This window comes from Anas platyrhynchos, chromosome 3 (assembly GCF_047663525.1).
Source record: "Anas platyrhynchos isolate ZD024472 breed Pekin duck chromosome 3, IASCAAS_PekinDuck_T2T, whole genome shotgun sequence".
NCBI lineage: Eukaryota > Metazoa > Chordata > Aves > Anseriformes > Anatidae > Anas > Anas platyrhynchos.
Window position 1 is genome coordinate 23,740,260 of NC_092589.1, and position 23,972 is coordinate 23,764,231.

Sequence of the window (23,972 nt, forward strand, 5' to 3'; positions counted from 1 at the left end):
AGGCTAACCTCGTGGCGGAACCTGTAGTGCTGCTGCCCTTCTGGGGGAGGACCCACGCCTTGCTCGTGGTGCACTGAACACACACACACACCTTCAGAGTGAAGACGCAGCCTGAGTCACAGTGGTTGAGGGCTATTTTCAGCTGCCGTGGAGCCTTTCCTCCTGGCTTCCTCCTTTTGCTAATGTTGGGTCACGTCTTCTCCATCTCAGCCATGTACTTAGCAAAAGAGTGAAATAAAAATAAAGAAAAAAGCTTTTTACTTGCATTTAAGCAGCTACCTTTTTCAGAGTGGAGAAGGCCTCTTAATTGTCTTCTTAAGGGTTATTACTTGGAGCAGTTTTATTATTTAGTCCCTCAAATATTTGATCAGGGTCATTTTAAACCTAGTGATAGTTGCTAACCTGCTGTCACAGCCCCTTTTTCATGACATATTTCCCAATATCCATCTTTCTGAGATTCCGTCAATCCATGTTCATTAGCTGCTGGCCACTTAATACCTGTAATTTCCTATTTTTATCACCTTTTCCCCTCCCCTCTTTGTTTTTCCCTACATTTTGCTTACTTAAGTGCTTTTGTGCTGGAGCTTGCATAGTTGTTGCCAACTTCCTTGTGCTTCTCACTCTTTCTGGGACCTTTTCCAGTTTTGCTCGTGACATAACCAAAATCAATAGAGCTTTACTAAAGCCGTGTAGTGTTATCTCCTGGTTATTCTTTGAGCAGCGTCCTTTTGTTTGGATCTCAAGGAGTATAGGAATGATCTAAGTCGCAAAGTTAAAGGGAGCTTGGCAATTTCTGAAGGTGCTAGCAAAAAAAAGAGTGTTACAGCTTAAATATTTGCCTCTTAGAGGTACTGTATGTTTCCCACTTTACATTTCCTTTTGCCCCCCAGTAGAGTTACTGTGCTTTATTCTCTTAGGTGGCAGCTGAGAGTAACCAAGGTTTTGTAATGATAAGTCAGGAAGGATGTACAATTTTATAATGTCCTCTGTAGAGGGAGGTTTCCATTGTGAACTCGGTTGATATGTCAGGAATGTATTGTGAGAGAAGTGCAGAGCTAGGGGAGCTAAGTGTAGGAGATACTGCACTATGTGTAGCAGCAGCGTAAATTACTTGCGCTTAAACAGTAAATATCTGAAATTCCTTTCGAGAGTGCATGCTTGGCCTCAGTTGTATATAAGTATCTTTCTAATTCTTAGATGTTTCTGTCATTACTTAAAATAAGCAGAGGCATAGTTCAAAAACTCAGAGAACCTTGCACATTAAGAAGAGTCTGATTTGTGCCATGGAAATTATGGTTCTGTGTTAAATGTTATGTTGAGTTTTTACAGAGGATATGGTAGTTTTCCCCAAATGGATTGCATGTGCAATGTACATGTATTTGCTCATCTCTGTTTCAGATAGTATTATCGATTGAAGGCAATAGAATTCTCTAAAGCACTTGGGTTTTTATCTAGAATTATTTTTTTTTTTCTCACAGTAATCAGATTTTCTTCCCCATGCAATTACTGTAGTAGGGACTGTCTACTGGTGGTTAAAAAAAAAAAATCAGGAAAATATTGTTACTTGATGGAGTTAAAACAGTATTTTCTCCATAAGATCAGACTCAAGAAGGAGCGGCAATTGTAGTCATTAAACACAATGAAATTTATACAAAAATTATTAGCAATACTGTCTCCGAGCAGTCTTAACCATGTGTACATACATACAGTAGCTTTTCAAATTTGTTTCTCTTAATTCGGTATTAAACAAGGCTGCCTTCTTTTTAGAGTTCTGTCTTCCAGTGATGAACGTAAGATGCATATAGAAAGTATACAAGAGCACTTCACAATGAAACTCTTGCTCCGTCTGCTGCATAGTCTAGAGCAATCTTATCTATAGAAAGTTGGTATGAGCGATGAGGATCAGTCTAATATAGATGCTGGAATTGGCAATTCAAGACCTTGTTATCAGAGATGTGGCTGCAGTAGTGTTTGTGAACAGGATGAGAGAAACCCGGTGGCTCAACCTCTGCAAAGAAAAGACGACTGATGAAATAAACTGCATTTAAAGGTCCTTTTTAATAAAGTTATTCTCACTTATCTGATGGCTGCAGAAATACAGTGCTTATATCAAAATCAAGTTACACATTTTTGAAATGCTAGAGGATTTTATTTATTTTTGGTTGTGTGATCTTTTGGGGAAATTCATGTTTTGGTATTGTCTACCAGCTTTTTCAACGTTGCTCACTAAATCCTTTTCCTACTGGCATGTAATATTTTGTTTAAAAAGAATTATTTTCAAAGTGAGTGGTGTCAGGAGTAGCACAGAAGAGACAAACTGCACTTCTGTATCCATCTGTTTGTTCTTTTCCCTTTCATATAATAGTTCTTAATCTGGAGAGGCTAAACTAAATGGAACAGTTGACTATCAGACTAAAGTTACGTATAATAAAGTGAAACATGAATGGTGCATGAGCTGTTTTCCTAATATTATCTTGGTTTCATTGGAGATATTTCCAAGACTAGCTCAGTGGGAGAGCAGCAGAACAAGGAAGTGAGTGAATTGGGAGACTGGAAAGTACATTGACAGGTCGCAGTAAAGTTTTTACCTCCAGATAATTTTTGAGAAAGGACAGAAAGCTCTGCCTAGCTTCATGTCAGGTGGAACATGAACAGCTTCTTTGTTGTCTGCTTGGTGAAAAGAGAAAGATACCTAACATGAGAGTTCTCATCCCTGGAAATGGAAGGGTTAGTAGTTAATTTGGTAAATTGAAGGAAGAAAATACAGACTGAGTTCACAGTTAGCTTGCAATGATTCAGGCATTGCAACATTGTGATTGCATCTCCCTAGGGGCAAGGAGCATCTTAGGACTGCTGGTGGTAAGAGAGAGCATTACTGACCAACCCATCCTGAGGCTTGGAACAACGCAGTGATGGCCATCTCCAATGTGTGTAAGGACAGCTCTCCTTATAAAGTTTTGAGGATGGATTCCCAGTCCCTGAAAGGGGGATTGGTAGTCTCTGTGACCTGCTGACACTGTCCTCAGGTTCCCGGGATTTCTGCTTTCCTCACTTGCCCTTCCTTATGACTGAATTAAATTAATTCCTGCTTTAATATGAGACACCATCTGATCAAGCAAACCACTTAAACTGGAGAGTCCCAAACTGTAAAATGCAGTGCTGTACTGCTTGCCAAGCTGGTTCAAAGCATGACCAGTTCCAGAGATTGCCAAGAGCTGCCTCTGCTTACGGCGAGCTGGAAGCTGCCATTGCTGCTGCCAGCTATTTGCTGTCCCTCACTGTCCTGATAAAGGAGTCTGGAAATGCCTGACCTTGACATCTTGCAGGCAGGCAGTAGTGTCAGAAGGCCGTGGCTGGGGATCTGCGATTCCTCACACACAGACTGTCAAGGACTGGAGAGAGAAAGCCATAGCAATTTTTTTGTAAAATATTTTTTCTGTTGTTGGATTGGGTATTTCTTTTTATGTCTGTGTTTGTTTTGAGTAAGTGTTAGTTTTTGTTCGACCCTTTAATCATAAATTCTTTATATTCTTAAGCTTCATCCATATATATATAAAAATACGCACACATATAACATTTCTTCCAAATTTTCTTACCTATTTATTTTAATGGACAGTAAATCCAGCATATGTTGTTTTCAATATTTTCTTTGCATCCTGCAGTGTTTTTTCTTTCCTGTCTTTTGGTGAGTTTTGTAACCTGGACTATTTCATTAGTTATGCTTGGTCTTTCTCTTGGGCTTGGCTTTTGCATTTCTTTTCAGTGCTTGCACGTAACTTCTGTTCATGGCTTGAATTCAATACATTGACAGATGTCTGCAGTATATGTGTGCCTGTTAATATTCATAATCTACTGTATTACTGTATCAGCCTGTTTAAAACATATAAGGAAATACTATTTTTAGCTATAGTACGTACTTTGCAAAATCTTTGTGGTATATTGCTGTTGGCTGCTTTTTTCCTTTTTTTTTTTTTCCTTCCCTAAATTGTGGTAGCCTGTAATGTTAAATAACTGAAGCCCAAAGGTTAAAAGATACGATTGCATGAGTGTAGAAACAAGAGGCTCTGAGCAGATTGTTGTCTGAGCACTGCTCAGAGCATGCTCTTGGGTTGTGAGATATAAGCTGGTCCAAGGGGCAGACTGTGTTTGGACAGCTTAAAGTTAAGCATAAATCTGTGCAAGTCTGGGAAGATATTTGCTAAGCTGAAATGTGCTGTAGCATTACCCACATGTAGGTAAATCGTTACCACAGTCCAACTAAGTCCATGTTTTCTGATCTGATATTAACACTGCTATTAAAACAGACTAAATCATCTATCAGGGGAGCCTCCTTTTAGAAGGCAGTTGGTTTTCCTGAGCCAAAGATACATTATTTGCTCTCCTCAGAAAGTCAAACTTTGTATCAATGCTTATGAAAAAAAGATGTCTGCAGAATGCTGAGTCTGATAAAATCCTGTCTTAAAACTGCATTTTGGTGGCTGAAGGTGTCCAGGAAACACTTTGCACTTCAGTCCTCTGAGGCAAGACTTGCTACTGACATCAGAAGGCCTTGCTGCAGCGAGGTGCACCAGGAAATACTGGCAAGCCTGACGTGTAATGAAGTTAAGCTGGTAACCTCTAGCACAAAGGTCCATGAACACGCTCTCCGGATAAGGAAGGATCCTTTGCCAGTGCCCCGAAAGGCATAAAATACGCCCTATTAGTCCATGCAATGTTTTTCCTCTTCTAACTGTCAAAATTAACAGGTTGCCTAACTACTTTTGAATGCGTTTGTATTGTATTGTTTGAAGGGAAATATTAAGATCAGTCTCTGTACCTTTTAAATTATATTTTCAGGCTCCTTAAAAGGAATGACAGAATGGTTCGGGTTGGAAGGGACCTTAAAGATCCCCTAATTCCAACATCCTGCCATGGGTAGGAACACTTCCCACCAGGCCAGGCTGCCCAAAGCCCATCCCGCCTGTCCTTGAACACCTCCAGGGATGGGGCATCCACAGCTTCTCTGGGCAGCCTGTGCCAGTGCCTCACCACTCCTTTGAATATCTCAAAGGAATATTCCAAAATTATTCCAACATCCTCCTCGGTATTGGAAAACTACAACTGAAATGCGGCGGGACATGTGCATCACTCACAGAACTGTAGGGTTTGGAAGGGACCTCCAGAGATCATCAGGTCCAACCCCCCTGCCAAAGCAGGTTCCCTAGAGCAGGCTGCCCAGGTAGGCGTCCAGACGGGCCTTGAATTTCTCCAGAGAAGGAGACTCCACAACCTCCCTGGGCAGCCTGTTCCAGTGCTCCGTCACCCTCACCATGAAGAAGTTATTTTGCATGTTGGTGCAGAACTTCTGTGCTCCATTTTGTGGCTGTTGCCCCTTGTCCACTCCTCACAAACCACTGAAAAGAGGTTGGCCAAATCCCTCTGTCTCCCACACTTAAAATATTTGGAAATATTAATAAGATCACCTCTCAGTCTTCTCAAGGATGAACAGACCGAGGTCTCTCAGCCTTTCATCATAGGGGAGATGCTACAGGCCCTGTATCATCTTTGTGGCCATCCTCTAAATTAGCTTATATTGCTTTCAGTTTGGATACTGTAATTGGTCATCTTGTTGCTTTTTAGCAGTAGGCTTTATTTTAGAAAGTTAATAAAACCTTGAGGTAAAATGGTCTTTTCAAAAAAAGACGGCAACCTGTCTCGATAGATTCATCATTGGTGAATCCAGTAATGGGAGTGTAACAACTAAGGCCTACTGTCCAGCTTGTTAAAGGAATAACTTAATTTTCTCTTTTATGAAGTAGAAAAGTGGTACGATAGGTTTTATTTTCCTGTTGTTCCTGCCCAGACAGTGTGATTACACAAGAGGTTAAAATGGAGCTGGTGTGGTCCCATCCACCCGGGTTGGTGGTGGCGCTGCCTGGGGATTTCTGCGCTCAGGGGCTGGAGGTCACCCCGCGTGAGCCTCCTGTGGCACGGGTATGTGTTAGGTATCCAATAGACGAGAAAAAAATCCCATTTTATAAACTTGGAGAGAAAGAGGTGGGATTTGGAGCCTGGCGCTAGTTAGCCGTGCGGATGTTCTTCTGCCTTCTGTCGAAGAAACCTCAGGTGGCCCAGAAGGCTGCTGTTTGATCGTGATCGAGGGAGATGCTTAGCTCTATGAACTGGTCACTCTTGTGAGTAAACCTTGCATCTTGCTGTTCTTCTCATCATTTGGAGGCAAGCCTCGGGTTTCCAGACTGTAGTCTGCAGGCTGCAGGAACAGCCCTTTCCCCTCAGTTTTGAAGTTGGATATTCAAGCTTTTTCCATTTCTTGTACTACTGCAAACACTTTGAGAAGCTCCATGTGCTTGACACGATCCTGAACTGTAAGTTGTTTCATGTTTCTTTTCGCCTGCCTTTCATCAGGCCAGCTGAAAAATGACCTGGCTGTGTCCTTTATAAGCACAATAAAAGCTCCTGCCGGCTTCCTTTGCCAGAAGTTTCTCTTTCTGGGTGTGTTCTTGTTTGGTTGGTTCAAATTAACTATCAGCATTAGCTTTTCATTCCTTTTTGTCCAACTGAATGTTTTTGAGCTACCTGTGGGTGCCATGGCACTGAGCAGTAGTGTCCCGTACCTGAGGATGTCTCTGGGCGCAGGGAGCTGCAAGCGCTCGTCTGGAGCTCAGTGCTGGCAGGCTTGAAGATCTCATAAGGTAGGTCAAAAAACACTGGCAAAGCTAAACTGATCACCTCCTGAGGAAAGCTTGCGAGAGGCATTGAATGTTTTAAACGTGTCTAGCAGGCTGCAGCAGCAATAACCTTTCTGCTTCCTTCCCCCTTCCACTTCTGATACACCCTTTCTGTTAAAAACACGGAAGTCGTGTTAGGTTTCACATGTGAGGAACATTAACCATTTTATTTGGATTTGAAAAGGTGTGCTCTTTTGCTTGGTAGGGCTTGATTGTAGCATCTAGGGCTACACTGAATGATAAATAATTAGAAACTAGGAAGATTCGAAGAAAAATGTTTTTTCCTCCCCTCAGCTTTTAGCAGGTTTGTCTTGATTTCCTTTGTGTTTAAGGTGGTGGGCTCTCAGTTGATTTGCTGTAGCAATTAATGTAGGTGATAACGGGCTGACTGTCCTAAATTAGCCCTGGAAAACATTGTTTGTGTGTTTGAGATGAGTCAGGAATTAAAGTGCCAGGTTGAAGTAACTGTGCCAATTCTGAGTGAACTAAAACAAACGCAGGAAGGTGCTGCTCTTCGGCACCTGCGCGCCAGGCCGGGGGGAGGCTTCCTGAGGGGGAACGATAAGCTGAGGAAACGTGTTAGCTGATTGCGGGTTATGAGACCTGCTTTGCTGCCACGAAGGTATTTGTTTTTCTGCAATGTTTTGACTGGCGTCTTTCCTCAGAGGGGGACGTGTGCATTTTTATTTTTATTTTTTAAACCTTTGAGTAGAAAGTATCTGTGATTGCGTTTGATAATTAAGTCCACCCTTCCATATAACACTGTTGTGTTTAGAAAAAAAAGGAAGAAAGCCTGCTGTAACATGGACAGGGTTTGTTAGTGTCACTGTATAAAATTACACGTGTTCTTCAGAGCTCCGTGTGCGCGTCAGAAACGTGCTGGGTAGCTGTGCATGGCACCGTGCTCTGTCTGAGGCTGCTTGAAGCGCAGACCTGTAAACACTGCATCCTGTGACTAGAAAAACAACTCAGTCTCAGAGCTGGCAAACGTATTTCTGTCTCATGAAGCTATCTTGAGCATTTAAGACTAAAAAAAAACTGCTGTGGGACTCCAACACCTTCATAATGAGCATAGTGTAAGATGTGTTCTGTGCTCAGCAGAAGCTTGCCTGTCACCAGTACACGTAAATGCTTCCAGAAAGCAATCCTTATAGTGTGTGGACATTAATGTATTGTACTTTATCTCGCAACAGAAATAAGTTTTAGTATTTTCTTTGAACCTGTGTTTCTGAAATTGAGAAAGTTACAATTAGGGAGAAGAGGAAAGATACCCCATCAGTTAATAAAATGTTTGCATATGCTTGACTTAGACGAGCTTTATCCAAACTTGTTTCTTATCGCTGATAGCTGCGAGCTCTTTTAAAACTTCATGCCTGGAATTCCTACGTGTTATGTAAATCAGATATAAACAGAAAGATGCACATGCATGTGTTTGATTATTTTCTTTGTGCACTGCTGGAAAGCCTGTGTGAGCAGGGGGTTTTGTCTGACCCCCTTCTGTCTCTGCCATCCATCGGTCTTGGTCTCCAGTTAAAAACCTGTGTATTCCATTCCCTTACTATGATTTTGTTTGTTTGTTTTGAGCCCAGTCCTGCATATTGCCCTGTTTCAGTGGAATAGGTTGATTGCTTCATTTCTTTTAGTAACAAAATTTCTATACCTTATTCCCAGTCTAGTTTAATTGCTGGTAAAGAATGATGAAAAGAATCACGTGTGCGTACACACATTCTGTCTAATTGCTCCATCCAAAGTACTTCATGTGTGCCATATGAAAAGTTAGGGTAGAGAGTAATAATCTTTTGATTGAGATCAGAAGTGCTGCTGTCATTTTGCTGCTGGTTTGATTTTTTCCTTCAGCAGAAGGAAAAAGAGGCAGTTTGTGAGAAGCTCTTCGCTACTGAAGAAATAGTGACAGACAGCAAGCAGTTAAAGATGAAAAGAACTGGGCATACAGGACATGACTTCTAATCTTTCTCCCCTTTTCCTCCCTGCCCTGGTGTTGTGAATTAAAGCTGTTACTAATCAGAGCTGTATAGAAGGTCTTCTAAACCATTTAGACTCCTCTGTCTGGGCTAGTTATTTTGATTACCTTGCAAAATATGACAGCTGTTACAAATGCTCATGTGTATGGCACATGCTTGAAAATGTTTGGGGTTATGAATATTAAAAACTGTCTGCAAGGAACTTGAATTCAGAGCAGGAGATCACACGGAGCGAGGAAATGGGATGCTGTGCCTTATCCAGCAATGAGTGTACTTTGATTCTGGGGGTTGGCTGTACCGAGGGTTTGACTTGCAGTAATGCGAGAAGGGGGAATTCAGGACTAAGAAGTTTGCTTAATCAAATGAGGCGTGAGGGTAGGCACCTTGATATGTGGAAGTTACCATGTAACTCAGAAGGACTATCAAGCCTTACGTGTTTGCTTGAAAGAGAGTGTGGTTTGGTGGCCAGAGTATAGTTCTGGGGATTTCTTAAGACTAAGCTGTACGAACAGGTAATATAGCTGATGATATTTATGTTTATATTTGAAGATTAAAATTCAAGTGTGCAATTACTGAGAATACCACCCCAGTGGCTAGCGAAGTGGAGAAAAGATGCTGAGTAGGTAAAGCAGAGCACCCACTTGGCAGCTGCTTCGTGGTGTTAGCTCTTCGGCACTGCCCCAGAGGTGGTGTTGCTGAGCGTGGCATTGTCTTGCCTTTGCAAAGCTGCCTTGGGCAGAGAAGGGCAACGACAGCTTTGGTTCTTGGCAGCGGGACGTGGGGAGCAAGGGATGGGACTCGTGCAATGTGAGTAAGATTGGCTTGCTGCAGTAATCCTAATGTGACTTGTCAGAAACAAACCCAGCTAGGAGCAGTAAGAGTTAATCAGCTCTCTTCAGTAGTAATGATCTAAACTTGAATGCCAGAATTACTACTTTTCTGTTTATATTTCTGAAAAGGTTGTTTTTAAATACTTGGCTAATGCCAAATACCTAAATGGCTACCTTAATGTACCGTTTCAGCTCTCAACATTTAGTACTGCCACACCTTTCTGTTTAAAATTGTTACATGAAGCATCTAATTTTGTGTTGATTTTTAGACATTTTACTGAACACTGACATAAACTGAACATACAGGGAGCCTTGTTTGTGATGTACTGGGAAACAGTGCATTACTAGTACATGATACATGTCAAGGCAAATTAAAAGATATCTCCAGAAATGTGAGAACCCCTAATTAAAGCCCTGTGCAGGAAGTGCAGGTTATTAGCTAGAATTGTTATTAGGTGGCAGGGATCTTAAAGGGCAGTGGTGGTGTGGTGGATTTTTTTTTTTTTTACAGCCCATTTGTTTCCACCATCCTAAAATTCTCAGAATTTTGTGGTGGTTCTCCTGAAATAGCATTTTAAAACAGCCTCATAGTACCTGATGCATAATGAATGAACGTGTAATGGACCAGCAAGGGCTTAAAACGACGTAGGCTCCCTTAGTCTGCCCAGTCCCGTAGTCTGCCACAAAAAGCCCAGCATCCAGACTCGTCGTGGCCATGAACCTGGGGTTGTTGTTTTTTTCTTCTTCAGACAGGTTCTGTTGTGTTGTCATTGTGATTAAATATGATTAAGTAACTGATTTTGATGTTAAATGATCTCTGTGGGGAAGCTGCCTTTATCAGCGCCAGTGGCGTTGGTTTTCCTTGCCTGTCCGACTGCTTGGCTAAAAGATCCTTTCCAGTGCCCAGTGGAAGTAGGCTAACCCTATGAAACTGGCGATTGGCACTAATGGTAAATGCTTTTGGTAGGCATTATATTTCATGTCGGGGAGGTCTAATTGTGTGCAGAAATAGGCTTGGAGGCTTCTTAAAACTTGCTTGTCTAATATAGTGCGGGAGGTCTGGATGGGCTTCTAGGTACAGCTCTAATATTCATGGTCAGCGTCGTACAAATATTATTAATAAAATATAAATTACCTTGCAGGGTGTTTTCTTAGGCAAGATTTTCATTTGGGCTCTGTTTTATCGTGTGTAGGGCTGGTGTCCTACCTTGAAGGAATGTTTCAAAGCCTCTTAGCCTGGAGCTGTCCTTCTGATCCTCTGAGTCCACAGAAAGTATTTTAATTATGCGCTTCTGAGGGATAAACACTACTGGCAGCGTGGTGCTTCGTGGCTGAACGTATTCATCCGATACACAGCACCCGAACACGCCTGACTTCCTTGGTTCTGTGACAACTTGGAAAATGCTTTAGCTCTATATTAAGCAGCGGGGGAAAAGTAGTGTTTTGCAGAGACGCTCAGGTAATGAAAAGAGAAGCAGGAAATGATATTTAGGAGCGCTGTCCTGGCCACGGTGAATCATTACTGCTGATGGAGGTGATGTAAGCAGAGCTGTGCTGCCTTTGGGAGGCACGTTTGGGCTGTGCTGTGCTCCCTGTTGGTGCCGGCTTTGTTGCAGCTCTTTGCTGGTTTTCCCAGTCCTCGTGGTGACCAAAGCGCTGGCTCCGTGCTCAGCCTTTGGTCTGTGTTGGGCTCAGTGCTCTGCTCAGAGGAATGGAGACACCGCTTCTTGATTGAAGCAGTGAATAAAAGAGACAATACTAATGGATATGGAGTTGTGCTGTGCTTTATGCTTACCGAAAACTTGAGTCTTGGGAGGAGGAAGCATGCCTTTCTGTTGCAGATCTACACGTTCTTCTGGGAAGACGCTGTTTCTGCCTGCAGTACTTGCCATCCTTAAAATCTGTATCTTAAAAGACTGGAGGCTAAATTTCATGTGTTATAAGTCTGTGCCCGTTTGCTGCCAATACTGTAGTGCACCTGAAATACAGAAACCTTTAACTCCACTTTGACACCTTCTGTTCTTTTGCTTTCTACTGGGAAGGTTTCCAGGACTCCCCTGTACCTTGCCCCATGTACTTGGAAGTTGAGGAGTACAGAAGCAGTGCAAACTTCAGTTACTAACATTTAACGTTGGGTGCTGTATTGTATTAAATCTTGTATTAAAAATAACATCGTTTTAGCTTCAGACCTTTAGTCTTCAGACCTTTGAGGTTTAAAGTATATTTATGAGCTTTATGGATGTTTTTTGTTTTTTTTTTTGATAATAGATGACTTTTTAAATAAATAAGTGGACTGTTAATGACTTGACTAAGAAATCCTATGGCTTACAGAAAGATGCAAACAGGTTTTGGGAACAAAGCTTGCTTGAAAAATACAAATTTTCTCCTACTGTTACTTGAGATGAAGGAAGTTGGGGAAAAAATGAGTGAAATCTTTTTTCCTGATATGCCAAAATACATTTCTTTTGGTATTATGTATTTATAAGAGATTAAATTTGGTTATGATTGTACCAATGTATCCGCAACAGTGGTGTGTAGTGTGTAGCTTGGCATAGTTTCACATTAGAAAACAAATCTGTAATGGCTTAATGATTAGCATGTAGATGTCTGCAGTTTTATTTCTGGAGCTAGTAAAATCTTTGCTCAGACCTTTTTCTTGAGAAAAAGAAAACAAAACCCCCTCATCAAACCCCATGCAAAGGCGGCATGCTCTGTTTAGACTACCATCTAAAATTATCACTTATACTTGTGAAAAGTAAATAAATTGCTCCTCTTCACACTTACTATGTTTTAGTCTATTCAGCTGCAACAGTCTAAAATCCAAGTAAGATAATTACTAAATATTTTATTTGCCTTACAGCATACCTCTGTGGATGGATACACTGAACCACATGTCCAGCCTATCAAGTCCAGTAGCAGACAGAACATCCCCCGATGTAGAAACTCAATTACATCTACCAATGAAGAGCATCCTCACATTGGAAACTATCGCTTACTGAAAACAATAGGAAAAGGAAATTTTGCCAAAGTGAAACTGGCAAGGCATGTTCTTACTGGAAGAGAGGTAAGCCTTTGCAAAAACTAAGATAATAAAAGGCTGACATAATATTTTATATTCTCTTTGGCTATCTTTTTATTAAGTATCTCTGCTCTTGTTTTACCTTTTTCTTCTGAATATAAAAATCCCAGTTTCTGTCATCACAAAGGAAGATGCAGAGAGGCTGTTGCAGGCTGTATGAAAAATTATCCAGTGTACCTAAACTTCTTCTCCTAACCACGCTCCTCTTTTGAGAATGTAAATTCTTGGAGCAGAGATGAAAAAGTCTGCCCATCAGAGAGGGTATTTTAGGTTTGGGAAGAGGTCCATTTCATCCCTCTATTTCCAAAGCCAAAATTAGAGAAATTGATAAAGTACTTCTTGGTGCTTGGGAGGGGGTGGCTTTCTAGTGGTTAAGATAACATTGTTCTGTCCAAATGCTGACAGAGGTATAAAATGATTCATTTGTGATACCATTCAGTGGCAAAGTCCTGAACTCCTGCTGGTAGATCCTGATAGGTGAGAAGTTTTGCTTGCTGAAATGCATAAAAGCAGACATATGTTTATATGTGTCTTACAGGCACTTAAGACATATGTGTTTTATACATAGACATATATGTGTCATAAGACACATGTGTCTTAGGCACATATATGGCTTTGCTCATAGATATGCAATATATTGTTCAGACTTTTTTTTTTCTGAGATTAGTAATCCATGATTGCTGTTTTGTTTGTTTGTTTGTTTGTTTTTCTCAAGGTTGCTGTGAAAATAATAGATAAAACCCAGCTAAACCCTACTAGTCTGCAAAAGGTAAGCAAACCATAATGTCTGAAACTCTGTAAACAGTTGAACTGTGATCTTTTATTTCCTTTGCGAAAATATTTGGTCCCTTTATCTTGCTAAACAAGCATCTCTGTGTATCTGTGACCTTGGGGGACAGTGGTATCCTACTGTCTTTGCTATAACGTGCGTGTGTGATTTGTTTGCTGGCAGTTACTCTATATGGTTCCTAACTAAGCACTGCTTCTTTGCTCTTCCTTCTTCCTCCAGCTTTAGATTCTGCTGACAATAAAGTTCATGTCTAATTATATACACAAATAACTTGTCTACATACTAAATCAAAATGAAATGCTATAAAGGACAGTGTTTTTCTTGGATTTTTCTTTAATGTAGTAATTGGTTTTTGTGGAGCTGTAAGAGTGCCAATTTCTGCTGCTCTAATGTTTTTTTACCTTTGTCTTTGTTCTTTCAACTTTAATAAAATATTTGTTAACTCAAGGGACCTTAGACAATTACTTTTTGTGTATAGAATTGAAGAAATGGCTGAAGGTAATCAGAACATTCTGATTGGGTTTATTGCATTGTCAGTACCTGTAGATTGAAATTCAGAATCCCTTTATAGGCATTGTGATGCTGTGTTCAGTGTTTTACCAAAACCCTGGATTGTATTTTTGTTTGTTTGTATGATTTAACCATGCATATGTTTGGTTGTTAGCTGAAACATGGAAATCTTGTATTGTCCTGCTGGAGGTTACTTGTTTACAAACAAAAATATATTTATTTTTTTAAAGTACTTGACTCCTGTTTGTAGGTGTAGAATAAGAGAAGCTCAGGCTTATTACTGCTCTTTTATCTCTGGCTGCTGTTACATTAATTTTATTGTGTAGCTTTGGTTATGGGGAGTTATGAACAGCTTTGTTTTATCTTCCTTTATCTTTAATTTCTTTGAGCTCTTTGATTTGTTTACTTTAATTTCTCTTCCGTGGTAGTTTTGTTTGTGTGTGGGTTCTTGAGGATTTTCTTTAATTCAACCTGTTGTGCAGGGTCTATGCAAAAGCTTTGCTGTCCTTGAGTCCTGTCCTGTATTAAGCAAATCTCTTTGCTAGTAATGAGCTGGTAGAAAGGGACCCACTGAGGCTGTACTTGACAGAGCATATTGGGGAAATCCTGTGCTGCTTGTGCAGCTTCCTACATAGCCTGGAATTTGTGCTGGGAGAGTTAGATGAGCTTGTCTCATTGTTCAGCAATAAGAGGGTGAAAGACATACTTTCCCAGTGTGTTTTAATTGAGTTGCCTTTCAGGGTTGGGTGGTTCATCAGCATGCTCCAAATTACTAATTCTACTACTGTTTTGATATGTCATCTGTGTGTATATATGAAAAGTATGAGTTCTGTTCTATGAACTCTCTAAGTTTCACAGGACAAAAATAAAAATATAAAAGTTTGTTTCTTTGTGCATTATGTAGCGTCAGTATAATGGGAATTCTCAGAATTCTATCGTTGGAGTTGTACTGTGCATAAGACTTTAGCAGTCAGGTTTTTTTCAAGATATGGTAGAAATGGGGAATGGTGATGAGTACTATGGTTTTAATTGGAACAGGCACTTTTCTAATGAATATTCATAGACGAATGCTGAAGTAAGTTACTGAGTAGGGTACTGAACTACCACTCCTGAGTTTTTACTCACTTAAGGTAGTGGTTGAGACTGCCATCTCTAGAACCTTGAAGCTGATGAACGGTATGCAGGTCAGCAAAACTGGTAGGCCGTCAATAACTTTTTGACATACATTATTCATCAGACATGACAAATACGTGGTGATCTTTTTTGGTTTTGTGAATGACCCTGTGCCTTTCTATTTCCGTTCGCTACAGTAAAAGGGATACAAAGGGCAAATAGGTCTCACATGTCGTGTTCTGTTATAAACAGAAAAATTTGAGCATATAACCTCAGTTGCTAACCTCAGTCATAAAAGCTGGGTCTGTTGAAAGTTTACATTGTCCTTAGCTACTTTCCGATGTTATTTATGCTATATAGTATGGACAGGCTACTTTGCAGGCATAGTAGCGACTTGAACTTAAAACATCAGATGTTAGGAGATGACAGAAAAAAGCTGTGAATCTTTTCACTTGGCATCACTGGACATACAATGTGAAAATTGGTCTTAAACTATAATATACTTCCATCTTCAGGACCTCTCCCTCATTAAATAAATAAGCAATGTTGAATTACGGGCACTGTCTTTTACTTGGTTTTCTAGTTGTTCAGTGTGTGGTTCCCGTCTTACTCTATGAGCACCTGGTTAAGAGTTAGAACTGTCCTTTTTTTTTTTTTTTTTTGGTAGACTTTTGTCCTGATGGTAGTGTATTGTACTGACAGAGCTTTTTCCACTGTCATGATGGTAATTTTTTCCCAAATGTAAGAAATAGCTCTTCTATTTTCTGCATGTCTACTACATAAAGGTGTCTTCTTGTATTGACTTCACTGGTGACGTTTCTGAAACAGCATTGTGCTGCTCTTATTAAAAACACTGATGAAACAGAAGGTGCTCTTTTTTTAATAGGTTTGATTGCTGAGTGACATTTCCAGGTTTTCAGGATGGTCAGTGGGGCTTTTTTTTTTTTTTTTTTTTTTTTTTTTTTTTTTTACTCGCCAAACACATCCTAGGCCTAGAACTTAGGTTGTGTTATTACTAAAACTAGAACAAAAGTAGTAGAAGTAGAACAATTTCAGTGTTTTACCTATTCAAAGCTCTGGGTTGTTGTTGTTGTTGTGTTTTGTTTTTTTTCTCTTTTTTTGTGCATGCACCATCCCTTCTCAGTAGTTAATTAGGGACTAGATTGACTCAATTAACTTAAGATTTCTAGTGATTTTTTTTAGTGACTTATGGTAATAAATCTTAAATGTAGACGTCAACCTTACAGCAAGCAGATGTGGTAGCAATAGTGTGACAGAAGATCTTTTGTATTTTCTGCAGCCTGTGCCCTGAAAAATGAAACTGCAAAAGCAGGAGTCAAATTTTCAGGCCTTCTGCCTTTTCCACAGGTACAAGTACTACAAATTGAGTTTGATGTTGGCTGTCCTCTTCTATAAGTAAAGCCATTGAGGCTATAACCTGTTTGCAACAAGGAGATGCTTGTTTGAGAGCTTTTTTAATGGTAACACTCTGAGACTGAAGAGCAGTTTTATACATGTGTGGCAAGCAGGGGAAAGGAAGTCAGAAAGCACTCTCTTCTTTTGAGACAGTAGTATGCTGGTGCTCAAGAAAATCTGGTTATGCTTGAATTCTGAACGAGCTTTTTTTCTTTTGACAGTAAAGTAGATCATTATGTAATCCTGTAACTCAGTTTATAAGTGAAAGGAGACCTAATTCCATTATTTTGTCCAAATTTCTGTAAAATCAACAAACGTAGCTTTGTAGAAAATAATTATGGTCTGGTTGCTTTAACACATCTCTTCCTTTGCATATACAAGAATGCTAGGTATTACTGAGGGGTGTGGTGGCTGTTGTTCAAAGATATATCTGTTTGTAAATACTTCAGTATTGACGTAAGTAATGCTAATGACCAACATACTTCTGCAAGGGGAGGTGAGAAAAATACAGGATTATACTCCATGGAGCACTAATTTGGGATAAGATTTGCAATATATATTAATCTACCCTAATACGTGTTTACAGTTTTATTCAGCTGTTATTTATTGTTCAAAGATTTTCTAGATTGTTTACTTCATGGGAGAGAAAGCTGGAGGGTGGAGGAGTTCGTGTTGGCATTTTCTTAGTTTGTTTAAATGTTCCTTTATACTGGACCACATCGAATCCTGAATATACACCAGGAATGTAGAGAACAGGGGTGTTTTTGGTTTTTTTTTTTTTGCATTACTTCCATCCCATTCCCCTCTGTTTTCTTGAATATCTGTATTCAAATAAGGTTCCCTACTCTTCCTTCCAACTTCTTGAGACACTTCCCATGTCCACTTGGGTCATATGGGCCAGGAACTACGCAAGCTGTAGCGTGGCTGTGTTTGTTGTCCTTTGTGTAATACTCTTCCCTGATTTCAGTTGTTTGTCCTGGTTGGAAGGTATCTGTCAGGCCAAGCAGCTTTAACAAAGCCATGTGGCTTAGTTGTCTGGCAGTATTACAGAATAATAAATATGGTGATCTGAGGTTCTGTAGTTTCAGTAATGGACAGTTGTTTAGGTGGGGAGTCTTACGAGAAGTACAACCACCAAGGTGTTCTTCATCTTTTCTCAGAGTGAGGAATTTAGTTATTAGATACCTGCAGGTAGGTTCCAAGATCTGAGTTGTGTATTTCAAATAATGTTTTTAATTTTATCAGTGATGTGACTCATGTTTCCTAAGAAATGTGAAGCATTTCTAGCTTCCCTCTGTAGGACTCTGCCTGTAATACTAGAAATGACTTACATTCTAGTGAAACTGTCCTGGTTCACAAGATTCCGTTTCCTTTTGTTTATTCAGTAGCTGCCAACTTGACATTACTTACATTATTTTCTTTTCGAACTAGTTAGATTATTTTCTTAACTAAGTTCTTCACTGTATAACTGTGACCAGAAAGAATGAATGGATGCAGGTAGCTAGAGCCATGCACAGAAGATGATGTCAAGTTGTTGGTCAGAGAGATAAGCAGTGGTTTTGTTTCAACAGCAGGTTAACCTTCTCCATTTTTTCAGCCATAAAAAAGTGTTTTTGAGGTAGCTTTATCAATATCAGCAGCAAAGTGAGGCAGAAGAACATCAGAAACTGTACACACAAGTTTGAAAACTTGTCCCTTTCTGTTGTGTGCAGACAGGCCCTAATTTTGGCCTGGTCAGAGTGGTGCAACGGGGAATATGATTATAGGGAAAAGTCATGAAAATATTTGAAAATAAATAGTTTAACAAAAGGGAAATTATTTGCATGTGCAACAGGAGGATTAGTATGCAAGTACCATGTTGGGAAAATGTCTGTGTAGCAGCAGTGGGCTGTAGAGAAAAGCAGAACAGAATTTCCTTAGCCTAAGAAAATGTCATTAACTGAGACACCATCATTTCCCATGGGTCATGGAAATCTCACAGCCAATAAATTACCCTTTTTCAATTCTTTCTCTGCTGATTTCTCACTTTACCTGCTTCCATACAATTGTAGGGTGGCAGACACCATCCCAACTGTGAAATAAAATATCCAGTTTCTCTTCAGCTTGTGCTTGGCCTAATTTGTGTGAATGAGTATCATCCAAGATAATTTCTGCTGTTTCAGTCTCATCTAGTTATTGCTGTAAGCATGCACACACATCTCAACCAGCAGGAGAAATGCTTTTGAGTCACAAAAACAAACAGTGAAAGCACCAAAACAAAACAACAACAAACCCACCCAGAAGTGCCCTTCCTGCCAAAACCCACCTCAGAGACATTCTCCAAGAAGGCATTACTCAAATTTAATTTGAGTTCATTCAGTTCATTTAGAATTTGCCTTAGAACAGCTCATTACTTTTAAAAGGATTGAAACTATACTATCCCTACTTGACATGTTCTTGGTGACTACCAGGCTTGCGTACCAGCTTTGATATGAGAACATATGCTTTAGTTTTCTGAAAAATGTCGGTCAACAGGATATCTAATGCATGAAGGTGGGGGTGGTGGTGGTGAATCTGTTGGAGTTTGTATGGAATAAACATAGGCCCATACGTTGGGTCTTGGTGATGTCTTCTAATCAGAACCTGAGCAAGTCAGTGTTTCACATGACAAAGTGTATGCATCAGGCTAGTTGTCAGTAATGTTCTGTATAGAGGAAAACAGACTTTTATGTCCGTTTCCTTTCTGAATGAAAAAATTACATATGTAGAATGAAAGCTGTCGTCACTATGAAATCAATTTGAATCTTAAACCAATTAGTAAACTTTTAAATCCAGTGAAAGTATTGAATAGAATAATTCCATGTAAAATTGTGTTTCTTAATGGTGTTTTTTGTAGATTTGAAATTATTTATAGAAATTTAATATTTTAATCCTACTTATTAAGACGTGTTCATTGCTATAACTTTTATATCAACTGTGGCACTGCTAAGGTGCGAAATAAGTCTGGCAGGGATTGCAATTTTGCATATATCTGCTTAGTATTTCTTCTGAAGCTGTCGTATTGTGCAGTCTGTCGATTTAGATTTGTTAGCTTCTGATGAATTCATTTACCTGAAGAACCTTTTTATTTTTTGTGCAACAAATTCAAGTACTGAGAAAAAAATAATGCTCAAAGAACAGCCTGATGTGATGTTTTTTTAACTGGCTTTGTGAACAGGGAAGAATATTTGCTAAGGTTCATACTAGCGCATTGCATTACATTTTGAACATGAGTGAACTGCATCATATTGCTCGTGTTGTCCCAGAGGACTGCCTTTGTAGGCATTACAATATACAAACTAAAGTGCTACTCTTTCAGGACGTGTTCGGTCTGTAGCTTGCATCATCGTGCCCTTTTGCAAAGGTAGCATCTGAATCAACGAGACTAGTCTTGAAACCAAGAGGTGTCCTCTGAGACATCAGACGAGCATAACAGCCACAGCACACTTCTCCGTTGAGCCAAGTTTCTGTGTAAGAACGACGTGTAGTGCTAATACATTTGCAAAATAGCTAAACATTATGCTGAAGACAGTGAGCTTTTGTCCCTGCGTTTCAGCATCCTACTGGGATTAGAGAGTGTGCAGCATAGTGAATAACGTAGACAGTGGGGATATGCTGTTCACTGAAGTAAAACAGTGCAGGGTTGCCAGTGTTTACAGCTTCAAACACAGGGTAGCAGAAATATGTTGTTGCTTTCGGGTTGCTTCTGTCTTCCCTTTGAGCCCCTTGGTTACTCTTGCTCCGCGTCTTCTTTAATTGGTAAAACCAAACTCAAAAATGCTAAAAATGCAAGAGCAGAAACCTCTTAATGCTCTATCTTCTTTCTGGTCTTAAATGTATATATCCAGGGCTGTAAGTTTTTCCAGTTGTTTTTAATTATGTGACTCAGGATCATCAAGCAGACTTCAATAAATAAAACCTTCCTGCCTTGGCAGGAAAGAGAAGGGAAAGGAAAGATGTCTGTGACCCAGTGTAGGATCGGGCACTTGTGAGGAAAGGGAATTTGCTCGCTTCACCTCTGGAGCGTAAGGACTGGGATATCAGGGTTCCCAGTCTATAATTCTGTTGTAACGTTGATGTATGAGACTTTGTAGCAGTAGTAGTACACCTTGTACGTGCACCCACACTTATGTATGTACTCAGGGTAGTTAACTGAGCTTGCCAGGAACCAAAACTATCGGCGCAAAATTCAGTTATTTTTGGTCAATGGAAACTCTAAAAATTGTTACTCCAGGAAGGGCTATAAAATTTATCTGTGTCTGTGTAAAGCTTAAAAATTAGTGTGGCTTCGGTATAGATCTGGTAGTAATTTATGGTCCTAGCTATTACTGGTTATTACATAATTTATAATATGTGGATTTCATTTTTTGGACTTCAGTGCATTATATTTATGTACCCATAGAAATAGAACATTTTATGCTAATGTTAATCCCTATGGTTTATGCTTTTTCTTTTTAACATATGGAACATATGGTTTATGCCACTCCTTATAAAATTGCTTATCTTGAGTAACTTTTCCCTAATAAACGCTCTTTAAGAATGTTGTCTTGCTTCCTTAACAGTTGTTTCGAGAAGTACGAATAATGAAGATACTGAATCATCCCAATATTGGTAGGAGTCCTGCATTTCTGCAGACTTTTTTATTCTTATGCTGTTTATACTTTACTCTTTTGGTTTTATTTTGAGTATACTTCACAGCTATGCTTTTTTTTTTCCTTAAAGTTTTTTGAGATAATAGGACAGTAAGTGTTCATTGCCTCACCTACCTCATTGTCCCTGTTTGAAAGAAGAGTTTTGATGTGAGGAGATAAGTTGTTCAGTCAAGGGAAACAGCATCACAGAGCACTCTGGTCCACTGAGGGCCCAAATTCCCCTCTTTACACTGAAATCACATGAGTTCCTTAGGTGAAACAAGCAAAGCTCCACTATTTCAGCCTAGGAAAGACTCCTGCCGCCTGATATTTCCAGAAAATTAGAATTGCCAAGTATGTAATTTTCCCTTTCTGCTTTAGTTCTTTCACCTGCCCCACAGCTTCAGGGCCTTACTTTGTGATGACAATTCTTCTGGCTGAGGAGGGCTGGACAGTCTTGTTCCAGAGACACTTAATGCTCCTGAATCGGCCAGAGGGCTTGTTGCATACAAGGTATGGACAAGGCATACAAGTTCCTACATGCTAGGCACTCCCCTTTCATCCCTTGAGTCGTTTGTTGCTTTTCCAGCATTCTCAGCTTCTGCTGGTTTTTGTGTTTTTGTGGGGGGTGGTGATGAGATTGTGTTTGTTTTAAGAGTGGTTACTGGTTGGCATCTGAGGAGAGACTGAGAACTCCTAACAGTTCTGGTACCTATTCAGCTTTTAGTTGGTCAGCATCTCAAGTTTCTAACTGGGAGCAGTTTACTAGTAGAACAGAGAAGGCTTGTATGATCTTGCAGAAGTCTGTCAAATTAAACACTAATTCCAGCATGAACTTGTTTGTATAGTGTGCATAAACTTCTGAGGAAATCGTAAATTAATATGCTTTATTATCAACCCTGAAATTAATTTTGCTTTTTTTTTTTTTTCCCTCAAAAGAATGCTAACCTAAAGGTTATAGAGTTTTCTTACAGTGCAGTGTTCTCACTGGCAATAAATTATACTCACTTCATGAATAAGGCTTTTTTTTTTGTTTGCATTGTGCGTTTACTCCCTGCTGCAATCTCTCTCTCATTCATTTTTCTTGCAGTAAAATTATTTGAAGTTATTGAAACAGAAAAGACATTGTATTTGGTAATGGAATATGCCAGTGGGGGTAAGTGGATTCTTAATTCTGCTTTAAGGATAAACTGAAATACAGAAAGCCATGCCGGTTGCATGCCTAGGAACAATTTAAGGATTTTATGATTAATGGGCTATTCCAGTTTGCCCTTCACAACGATACTAGCAGACCTCCCAGGGCAAAATCTTTTTTGCTTGCATAATGTTCTGTAAAGTAGCCTGTTAGTTTTGTGCTTAAGGGTAGTTACTGATCTGAGGTTTACTGCAGAAAACTTGGTGCCTATTCTGGGTGAAAACTTGACTTGGTACTGATGTGCTATATTTAGGCAAGCAGTAGTCCTCATTTTACCTTGAAAATGCATGCTAAAGCACTTGGAGAGGCAGGTCCAGGGGATGGAAATAAGGAACAAGAGAAAGGGATCATAGAGAGCATGATGGACAGTGGGTGCATGCTTGGGAAGCTGCTTATCATCTGAATGGGAATTGTTTGAATGTGCAGAGGGAGTCTAGCACAAGGCTAATGATGTTAGGAAAAGCTGTGTTGGTCACATAGTGCAAAGATGAGGATCTGAAAGGAATTTGAGCAGCTTTATTGGAAAGAGAACAATGAGGAAGAAAAAAAGGAAGTAATACGTACGCTGTGAAGTGAGATGGCTAGAGATAGGTGAAACAAATCTGATATATAAGAAGTGATTTGTTTCCTGGATTATTTTATATCTGACAAATATTTTTCATGACCACTTTTTTTTATGTTTTGCAGTGTTTTTAAAATAAATTAATTTCGAAAAGTTGAGGAAGTTTTAGTATGAAAGTTTCAATTTTTGTATTTCTTGACTCATACACGTGTGAAAAAAAGCAAATGAATGCAAACAGTAAAAAGGATTTTTTTTCCCGGCTGCTTCCATTTCTCTCCTCTCTGGAAAAGGGAAGGGTTTGTTTTCAAGCATTGCTTGATTGTGCTTGACAGTCAAAAATAAAACCTGAGCACTAGAACTGATGTTTTATCCTTCTCATGTTTAGGAGAAGTGTTTGACTACTTAGTTGCACATGGAAGAATGAAAGAGAAAGAGGCTCGTGCAAAATTCAGGCAGGTATGAAATTAACATTCACTCTTTCTTTTGTTTCTATTTATGGTATTTTTAGATAGACATGAGTGTGTGCATACTTCTTTTGCTTAAAGAGAAGTTCATTGTTGTGGTAATGTTTATTAAAGCTGGAGTGGAAAAAATCCCTGAAGAGAAAAAATATCTGCTTCCTACGTAGTATCTAAAAATAGTAATAGACTGTCTTACATTCTTTTTAGTGGATGTTCCTAGGAGCCACATCTTTTATTGTGACTCACTTGAGGCTTTAATTCTTTTCTGAATATTTTAGTATTTAACAGACACTTTATCTACAGGTGTTGATATTATCGCACGTATATTGCTGTATTATGTCACATTGTTTTGTATGACAGATATTCCATAACAAGTTTTTAGATTCTTACTTCCAAACATTCACATCCTAATCTTTTTCTTGAACTGTTTTTAGTTATTAAAACACTTTTTGTGAAAAGCTTTAAGAAAGAAACAAACAAAATTTGGTATTTTCCAGAATTAACGTATATGGTTTACATGTAAAGAACCTGCTTTTTACTTGCTGTTTCAGACTTGTTTATATTATACATGTGTAAATATATATATATATATATGTACACATATATATGCAAAAGATATGTATGAAAACGTGTAACAAACTATTTTGCTAACAGTTT

At 39.4% G+C, this 23,972-nt stretch overlaps 1 protein-coding gene across 7 annotated transcripts in view; it reads left to right on the plus strand.

Moving 5' to 3' along the window:
- MARK1 (microtubule affinity regulating kinase 1) overlaps positions 1 to 23,972 on the plus strand; it is a 56,990-nt gene that overhangs the window by 8,194 nt on the left and 24,824 nt on the right. For 6 of the 7 annotated variants that reach the window (XM_038176182.2, XM_038176178.2, XM_038176179.2 and 3 more), the window contains exons 2-6: positions 12,401 to 12,604; positions 13,335 to 13,388; positions 21,029 to 21,077; positions 22,188 to 22,253; positions 23,240 to 23,310. In XM_038176182.2, the coding sequence (XP_038032110.1) occupies positions 12,401 to 12,604; positions 13,335 to 13,388; positions 21,029 to 21,077; positions 22,188 to 22,253; positions 23,240 to 23,310 (444 nt within the window). Of the gene's footprint in view, positions 1 to 12,400; positions 12,605 to 13,334; positions 13,389 to 21,028; positions 21,078 to 21,542; positions 21,611 to 22,187; positions 22,254 to 23,239; positions 23,311 to 23,972 lie in introns of those variants that run through there. The other variant, XM_027453121.3, reaches the window with a different exon arrangement.